Below are 9,634 nucleotides of genomic sequence, written 5' to 3' on the forward strand. Positions count from 1 at the left end.
AGCTTTCCGAAAGGGGAAAAAAAAATTTTTGCACTCTGCAAACCTCGCGAAAATAGGACTGTTTTTTCCCCCAAATAAAAGGCATCAATAGCCTTGGGAGGGGGGGGGCTTGCAAAGTGCTCTGAGGGAGGGGGAACGAGCAAAAAATGGTCAATTTTTCGCAAAAATGGGCACGTTTTTTGTCCAAAAAAATTCCATGCATACCTTTATGGAGGCTTATAGAGTGCTGCGGGGGAGGGGGAGACGGCCCATTTTTTGCTCATTTCTGCCCTCCCCAGCCCCCAGGAGCTCTCTGAAAGCCTCCATAAGGCTATGCACGGTCATTTTGGAGAAGGGCGGAGCTTCGGGAGGCAAAGAATGCTGTATTCGATGTATAAGACACACCCAGATTTTCAGCCTCTTTTTTGAGGAAAAAAGGTGTGTCTTATACTCATAAAAATACGGTATGTACCATAGCCAGTAACTAAGTAATCATAAACAAAATACCTAGGTACTGTAATTGTAGTACTGTGTTGGCTATATGATTAGTTAGTTTGCATTAGGCTAACTTTAAGAATAGGAAAAATCAATGCAATTTACAAATTAAGTTATTTATAAAATATATGCGGCCATTAATTTAAAACCTTCTTATGTGCTCATGGGAGTAAAATATCCTGGTCATTTTGCTTATAAGTTTGACTTTTCCAACTCTATCATATTATAAGGAGTATAATTACATTTTGGCAACTTACATCTTGATTTGACATGTCCCAATAAGGCCTCTCTCCATAAGACATCACCTCCCACATGACTATTCCATAACTCCATACATCACTCGCTGATGTAAATTTCCGGTACTGTATGGCTTCTGGGCCTGTCCATCTTACTGGAATTTTGCCACCCTATGGGAAAAAAAAAGTTTCTGAAAACAAGCTCACAGCAATATAGCAATAGCACTTATATTTATATACCGCTTCACAGTGCTTCATAGCCCTCTCTAAGCAGTTTATAGATTCAGCATACTGCCCCCAACAATCTGGGTCTTCATTTCACAGACCTTGGAAGGCTGGAAGACTGAGTCAACCTTGAGCCGGTCAGGATTGAACTGCTGGCAATCAGCAGAATTAGCCTGCATTACTGCACTGTGCTATCACAAGTCAGTAATGGTGCATATCTATTGGGTAAGTACATAGCGTAGTATTTCAAATATTTTAGACACTATTACCATTGTCCCCTAATTAGATCAGAAGTAGATAAACTGAGGAACTATTGGCCCTAATCTCTTTTTATTCCTGATATCCATCCCACCGCTCAAGTCTTAGATTCTCCATTGATTAAGGAGGAATAGCAGCAAAACTTCCCAATCTCAACTGATGATACAAAATGTTCATCTTATTCCATGTTATTACTTCTAAAAACTTGCTTCATTGTATGAATGAAAAACAACAACAACAACAACTTTGGAATTGTGCACAGCAGAGAATGCAGGTTTCCAAAAAACCAAAATGAAAAGCAAAACAAAGCAGAAAACAAGCAATCCCTTTGGGCCCTTTATGGTGGTTTATGAAGAACACTATCCTGCTGCTTTGCCCCCTTTCAATTCTGAGTGTCTCAATTTATGCATTCCATAAACAAGAATCTAAATAATGGCCTGTTGCTTCCCCTATTACATGACTTACCAAACAGTATTATTATTATTATTATTTTTAAAAAAGCTATTTTAAACAATTGTGAGGGATCTGTGTAGAGCAGTAGTTCCCAACGTGGGGCCCATGCCCCACAGGTTGGCAATTTGATTTTTAATGGGGGGCAATTTGAACCTTGCTTAAATTAGGTTAATGGCCTTTTAGGCTTCCCCTGGGTGAGTAGAGTTCACTTTTTGAGCAAAGTTAAGAATTATATGTCATGGGGGGGGGAGGGGGGTGGCATCAGGATTTTAGAGATGCTTAGGTGGGGCATGGCCAAAAAAAGGTTGGGAGCAACTGATGTAGAGGTTTATCTCATCATCATTGTTGGGAGTTGTACAATAAATTTATCAACCAATTCTTTTGTTAAGAAGATGACTTGTTAATAGTTCAAGTCTAAGATAATGGTCAAGGATAGTTAAATGTAGTTCTGCTCAATGGAAACTAAGCTTTGGGAAATAAGAGATGTTTCAGTTAGAAAGCCACTGGTGTGTAGATAAGATGATACAAGCATATTCCAGAGGACAAATATCTGAATGAATAAGCAGTTCCCAAGAAATGAAAAATAATCAGAAAGGAAGAAGGAATAAACAAAAAACAAAAAAGCCACCAAAAACCACTGGATGAAGCCACATTTGGGGATCCTTTGTGAATCCGTTTGTGTTTTACTTATAACATGATGCTGTAGTATGACGTTTTTTATATGAATATTTGTTAAATAAGAAAATTTACAAAAGCCAACAAAGCACAACCTCCCTTCCCAATAAATATCTGGCACATTCTCTTCCAACCTAATGTATTACTGTATATGAAAATGAGAGTATACTGGGTGGACTTTTTTCTTTTAAGTGCACAACTCACAGTTGTGGTGTAGACAGCTTCAGGATCATCTTCTATAACTCTGGATAGACCAAAGTCCGATACTTTGCAAACAAGATTGCTATTGACCAGAATATTGCGTGCTGCTAAATCCCTGTGTACATATCCCATATCTGCCAAGTATCTCATTCCAGCAGCAATTCCTCTCAACATTCCAACCAGCTGAATTACTGTGAACTGCCCATCGTGTTTCTGAAATGAAGACAGAAACAGAGACGCTGCTTAAAGTACTTGAAAGGAAAGAAAGTAAACGTGTTCAATCTGTACCTTTAAGAAACTAAATGCAGGATGGCATTCAGACAGGCATACATAACTTTGTTTGCCTTGGGAGCTGACTATAAGTGATGTTGGAATCCATTTCAGGGGTGTTTTCAGGAGTGAAATGTGTGCTTTTATGTCCTGAAAGTATTTGCACAAATTCTTGTATGTATTTATGTCCATGTATATCTCTATGTATATTCATTCATTCATTCATTCATTCATTCATTCATTCATTCATTCATTCATTCTCGTAGTGCTGTTCCAATGTTTAAAAAGTGCAAAACCACTACAGTTCACAAATATGATTCCATACATTGCAAGCAACATTTTTTTGAAGGGAAGTGGGGCTGATGTTTATTTAAATCATTTAACTAATTTTTAAATCATTAATTAAATTATTAATTTATTTAAATAGGAAATTAATAGTTTAAAATAATGAAGAAATAGGATTGTAAAATAATGAAGAAATTTGTAATTCTATAGCAAAGCAGTCCTGGGTATTTTTGGCGCCAGGGACTGATTTCATGGAAAACAATTTTTTCACATACTTGGGGGTGGGGCGGGGTAAGAGAGTGATTTTGCTTGCTTGCTTGATGCTCACCTCCAGCTGTGTGACCTGGTTCCTAACAGCCCATGGACCAGTACCGGGGACCCCTGATATATGATGTTTGAAGCTGCACATTAAGACCTTTAATATTTGGGGGGGAAATATAAATTGATACTAAAAATTATACATGCATACGCTCATTTGTGTAATCCTGCATAGTTAATAATAAAAATAAGTCAGGAGAGTATAAAAATAGCTAGATGAATCTGTTAAAAGAACAAAACACGTATGGCAGAAAATACTTTTAAATTCTTTTATCCTAAATGAGAAACTTTTAAATTTGCACAAATTATCAAAAACCATATATGCCTTCAATTTTCCACACTGCAGGGAAATCAAAAACAATCCCATACCTGTAAATCAAATATATTTATTCACATAATGATAGCTGAGCAAAATTGCTTTCTCAAGTTTTATTTCATGATGTCGAAATATTTTAATCATAAGTACAAGCTGATCCCAGAGACAATAAATCAAGCCTATTAACACAAACAGAACGTTCACACATGCACACTTATACACGCAAATCAGAAGCACAGATTATTGATAGAAAACTAATTGCCAAAAAGATTGACAATGAAATCAACGCTGTACTTTAAAAGCCTTGAATTATATTTTGCTATAATATTATTCATATTCATTAATAATAATGAATGTTCTTAAGGGCCGACTTAGAGTTCTATATGTTGCCTGCCATAAACAAGAAACTCATGTAAAATAATGCTAATGCAGGGATCTTTAAAAAGTGCTTCCTTGATTTTTTGAATTATTTCTGCATTAATTTAAAGAGACTGTCTTTTCTTCAATGGAGAAAAACTGTAACTGTGTTCCCACAACATGGCTCCAGGTCCTAAGTCTGTAATGCTAATCAAAACCACTGTATCTATGCCATGTTGGATCACTTAGATGGCCAAAAATGTTGTTTGATCCTGTCTAGTCTTCTAATTTCTAATCTGATTTTACCAAGACCATTCAGAGATCTCTTAAAATTTAGTGTGTTCTCATTTTACATTGAAAATGTTTTATTATGTTAAATTGGTAGCATATATATATATTATTTTTTGAAGTGCTATATATGTTTCCCTCAGGCACTCACCCTGAGAAATGCATCCAGTGCTCCATTCTCCATGTATTCTATTACAATCATTACTGGTTTTCCTAAAAGAAATAGAAAAAGGGAGGCATATTTAGTTTAAAGAAATTATATCTGAACAGAATGTCCCCATTTTGATAAAACATGTTGTTTCTTTGAAAGATGAATAATGAGGCATGACTGCTCCTAATGTTTCCAAAATAGTTCCTGTGATCTACTAAGTCCTTAAATGTCTCTGTACAAAAAACGATCATGACTCAAAAAATTAAACCATACAAATCAAAATGTCAGTGTGTTCTTCTGTCTCCTGCTGTGTGAACTGAACTCTGGAAAAACGACACTTCATTTAATAAGAAAAGACATTGAGAATTTTATTTAATGCTAAATGTGACTAGGAAAAAAATGTTACAAAGTGTTGCCATCTCTTCTTAGTGCAAAAATCTTTTAAGTTTTTTTTTTCTCAAGCTGTAGGATGCATTTAATATTGCTTTAGTGAAATCATGCTTCAAGAGAACAATATAGTCCATTATTTTAGGTAGTACAATGATCTGATTTGAACCACGTACTATGGAAACTTTATAACAATGAGGTAGAATTTGGAAAGTTGTTCCAAAATCAGAACTGATTGCAACTTACCTCTGGTAACAACTCCTTCCAAGTGAACCACATTGGGGTGGTCAAACTGTCCCATGATGCTTGCCTCACAAAGAAAATCCCTTCTTTGTTTTTCAGTATAGCCCACTTTTAAGGTTTTAATGGCCACTGCAACATCTCTTTTGCCTGGAAGCTTTAAACGACCGCTGCATACTTCACCAAACTCTCCTGAATGTAAAGAAACATTTATTTGCAAAAGAATCATTTTAGTTCACGGCAATAAGAAGCAAGGCACAATGTCTCCATTTATTGAAAAATGAAAATCAAATCAGTAAGAGGACAAAAGATAATCCAAGCAAAGTTCAACACCTTTAAAAAAAATCCTCCAGTCATGCTCTCCTTCTCCAGAGATTCTGGGCAGAAAGCAAAAAAAAAAAAAAAAAAAAAAAAAATCATAAAGGAACAACAATTGCAATAGAAAACAAGAAATTAAGAAAACCTTCCAAGCTTTAAAAATGATCAATCTTAAAATCTTCTTTTAAAGCAAGAATCAATCAAATTTTGTTCCTCCTTAGTTGCAGTGGCACTTTGGTGCAGGACCTGTTGAGATTCCTTGCCCTGTTAATCCAAGATTGGTTTGAACCTGTTTCACCTGAGGAAATGGACATGTATGACTCGGCCATGACTATGAGTTTGGCCAAACTGCTCCTTAGGTTGCACCTCTTGGCTAAGCAAGGCTGCTGGGATAGTGATATGTGTATTGCATAAATGGGTTTTTGCAGTGGTGAAGTTTTCCTTGCGAAAAGGGACTTTTCTCCAGCTCTTAAGGAGATGTTGGCTTATCTTGTCCAGAAGAAGCCATTGCTTTATACTACCATACTCGATAATTTTCATCCAGTGTTCAACTTTCCTTTTTTTAGGGAAGGTTATTGAGACTGTTTGTGTAATGTACTCATGTTCATCAACTAGAAGATTATCTGGATCCCTTGCAGTCAAAATTCAAGTAATTTCAAGTAAAGTGCATGTAGTAGTCCAAAGTAGTAACAATTTAAATATTGGCTTCCTCTTCTAAAAATGGCTCAACCCTGTACACTAGTCAAAGCCTGGGTGTCCATATACTGTTCTAGCAGGTTCCACAGGTCCAAGGGGATATCCAAATTATTAACCTGTTTCATCAGGGAGACTGCAACTCCATCTAAAATTAGCATAGAGGCTAAGACAAAATCAGCAGCAACTTGATCTTATTAGGAATTAATTTCAGCCTTTTCTCAAATTCAAATAAGCAAGTATTTTGAAACATTACCCTTAATTAGAAAATCCCACCAAAAGAAAGGCATACAAAAATACTTAGTTCTGTAAGATCAGGCTCTCGGTGTTCAATAGTTCAATAGAAATTACAAAAAAAAAAACATATGCCATAAACTGCCTATTATACATAGGCACTGCTGTCTACCATAAACTTGTCAGCAGAAAATTATAGTGCAGTCATCAAAATCAAACATGCACATCAACCATCGAAAGACTAAGAGCTTTTATTCCATGGACAATTGCACTGGAATAACAGTGTAAAGTGCAGAAATTTCAATGCCACTTGTCATAGAGAAGTTCTCTACTTTTATATTTTATGAGTGATGTGGCTAGCCATTCTTCATTATCAATCTAGGGTATCTGGGGCATTTCCCTCTTAATATTCCTCAGTAAATTATGACTCCTGAACTAAGCTATAAAGAAACTTAGTTTAAATACTGAGTTTGCAGTGAGTATGTGAATATGTTACAGTGTCTGGCACTTTTTAATTTGCAACCCGGGACAAAATGGAGATATTTATTTGTGTGTTAGTCCTTTGAGGTAGGCCAGATCAGGAAATAGATTCCACAAATCTGACCAAAACTATACTTTACAGATGTAAGTAGATTACAGTAACAGAATCTTGAATGTCGGGTGGAGTTTTCTCTTCTTTACTTCCTCCCTCTTTTATCCCAGTCAATTAGAGGGAGTCACTTTGAGCTTCTTTCTCAAGATTTCTGTTTCCTGAGCTTAACACATGTTTACTCAACTGGGGTCTCTGTCTAGTGTCTCCAAATCTCTGTAACTTTCTACCGTATATGTGCATCTGGCGATTCTGAAAAGCTGGCCTGTTTATCTACCAAGGGTGGGAAAAATCAATTCTCCCCAGGAATCCAGTTTTCCTAGCAGTAGTCATTCAATAGAGAACTATCTAGAGTTTGCATAGAGGATCCAGTTCCTATGGTCAATTACTTATTTTGTGAAATGAAAACACTTACGGCTAAGTGTTTATAAGAATATGGCAACACAGAGTAGAAATTCTTATTGAAATGCTATTTATGGAGGTTTTGTGAAGTTCAATTGAAAAATCATACATTAAAATAGATTCTGATTCAGAATATATAGTGGAATATAATTTTAGTTGAAGGCCGTTTGATTCCTGTGACTACATTGATTTAGGAATAAATAAAAAATATAAATATTTTTGGAAATTATTCTGGAAATTATTTATATGTAAATATTCATGAGATTTATTTGTCCTTCAGATATTCTTTTTAACAAAAGTATTTCCTCCTTTAAAAATGATTATACATAATAGTGCTTGTCACACTCCTGTAATGGTGATCTTAAAAAAAAAAAGGTCTTTAAAGATATACCATAAAACAACAGGAAGTCAAAGAATGTTTTCTCCAGGAGTCTTAGGTATTTGACATCTTTCTTGCCCATGGATACTTAATTTCACTACATGAACTAGTGTAATGAAAGTGTCACATCTCTTATTAATGCAAACAAATGGAAACAGGTTTTCAGAGCATGGAACACCATTGCCTAAGAATGTGAGAAAAGGAAGGAAAGCAATGTAATGACAGCACAATTACAATCACTCATAAGAGCCAAAACAAGAACTTTTTGTAGCAATGAAATTTTAGGAATGGCACCAAGAATATTCCCCGAAGAAAAGCTGGCTCTATAAACCAATTCCTAGTTGGACAAATATGATTTATCTTCATGGAAATATCCTTTATATGCACATAGATTCCATTTGTAATTTAATGAAAGCATTTGGTGAAGTCTATAAGGAATCTGCATTTGAATTCAAATGCATTTTTTCTTTTAATAATGTGTAAGCCAAAACAAATTATTTGAATTATAATATGCAACGGTATTTACTTTTTTCCTAAATAAAAACAAATGTTTGGGACCACCAGGGTGTTTACATATTTGGTTTACACATATGAGCAATCCATTGCCTCTAATTACCCCGATGTAAGCAAAAAGCTACATAAGTAAATATAATTATTTGCTTGTCATCATGAAATATGAGTTTTGACACAAGAATCGTATATGAAGCCAGTCACCTTACCTGCACCAATCACACGCTCTATTTTAATACAGGAAGCATCTAACTCCTTGGCGAATTGATGGACTGCTCTATTGGGATCCTCGTAGGTTTCAGGGTCAATGTAGGTTTTGGTGCCTGGAAATTTAACTGTAATGATGTAAGAAAGCATGACTGTGATGAAGCAAACCATTTATGTTGTATTCAACCCCGAGATTTAATTATGTAAAATATTCCCGAGAACTGAGAAGCTTTTGTTAAGCACCAAGTGTGCTTCCACATGAGGGAATCCTAGCTGAAATAATCAAACATTGTAAAGACATTCTGATTTTTCTTCCTTAACAGACTTTATACTCTAATTATACAGCCCAGGTTCGAATCCCAGTAAGGGTATGGCTAGCTGATGAGAGCTAAATAGCTTGAAATAGATCTATACTAGTCTCCCTTTATTTATTTATCAGCACAAATACAACACATACATATATACACACACACACAGACAGACACACACACACACACACACACACATACACAATATAAATGCAATATAAATACATTTTATAAATGGGATTACTTTTTCATCTGGATCTCTCATAGGTAAACAAGGCGGAAGCAGAGTGCTTGCATTAGAAAACATTTGGTATATAAGGTAATCAAGTTATTTTTCCAGAAACACCTAGATTTGCTTTTGTTTATGGCCAGCAAACATTTTTACACAGTGGTCAAATAGGAGACAGATTAATAAATACAATATCACTTCCTCCCCGCCCCCCTACTCAGTATAGGCAACTATGCCAGGCATCATTCAAACAGTACTTATATTTTTCTGAGTTAGGAACTGGACACACAAATTATATTTGGTCCTAACAAGCACTATAGTCAGTATTTGATTTATGACTGGTCAATTAAGGACTGTTCAAACTCATGACAGGTCTCTTTACAACAGGTTTTTGAAGTTACGCCAGTTGTTCCTCGCCCACCATGTCATGTTATCTCATTTGGGGCATTTGGCAACTTGCTCATCCTAACACCCATTTGCAGCCTGCCATGGTCACAGGGTCATGATTTGTGACATTTTTTGTTGTTTTCCGGTGTTTACTTTCAGTTTCTGGCAAAAATTGCCATCTATTGGGGAAAACAGATTTGCTTAATGACCATGGCATTTGCTTTATGACCACTACAAAAATGTT

The 9,634-nt window shown here is 35.7% G+C and overlaps 1 protein-coding gene across 4 annotated transcripts in view; it reads right to left on the minus strand.

Annotated features, from left to right (window-relative positions):
* Positions 1-9,634, minus strand: part of EPHA7 (EPH receptor A7) — a 181,405-nt gene that overhangs the window by 15,403 nt on the left and 156,368 nt on the right. The window contains exons 10-15 of one of the 4 annotated variants that reach the window (XM_081940978.1): positions 8,469-8,582; positions 5,141-5,326; positions 4,508-4,569; positions 3,406-3,492; positions 2,526-2,735; positions 732-881 (exon numbers count right to left, since the gene is read on the minus strand). In XM_081940978.1, coding sequence (XP_081797104.1) covers positions 732-881; positions 2,526-2,735; positions 3,406-3,492; positions 4,508-4,569; positions 5,141-5,326; positions 8,469-8,582 — 809 coding nt within the window. Of the gene's footprint in view, positions 1-731; positions 882-2,525; positions 2,736-3,405; positions 3,493-4,507; positions 4,570-5,140; positions 5,327-8,468; positions 8,595-9,634 lie in introns of all 4 variants that reach the window. The other 3 variants (XM_081940977.1, XM_081940980.1, XM_081940979.1) reach the window with 3 other exon arrangements.

Source organism: Natrix helvetica (assembly GCF_964273705.1).
Source record: "Natrix helvetica genome assembly, chromosome: 2".
Classification (NCBI taxonomy): domain Eukaryota; kingdom Metazoa; phylum Chordata; class Lepidosauria; order Squamata; family Natricidae; genus Natrix; species Natrix helvetica.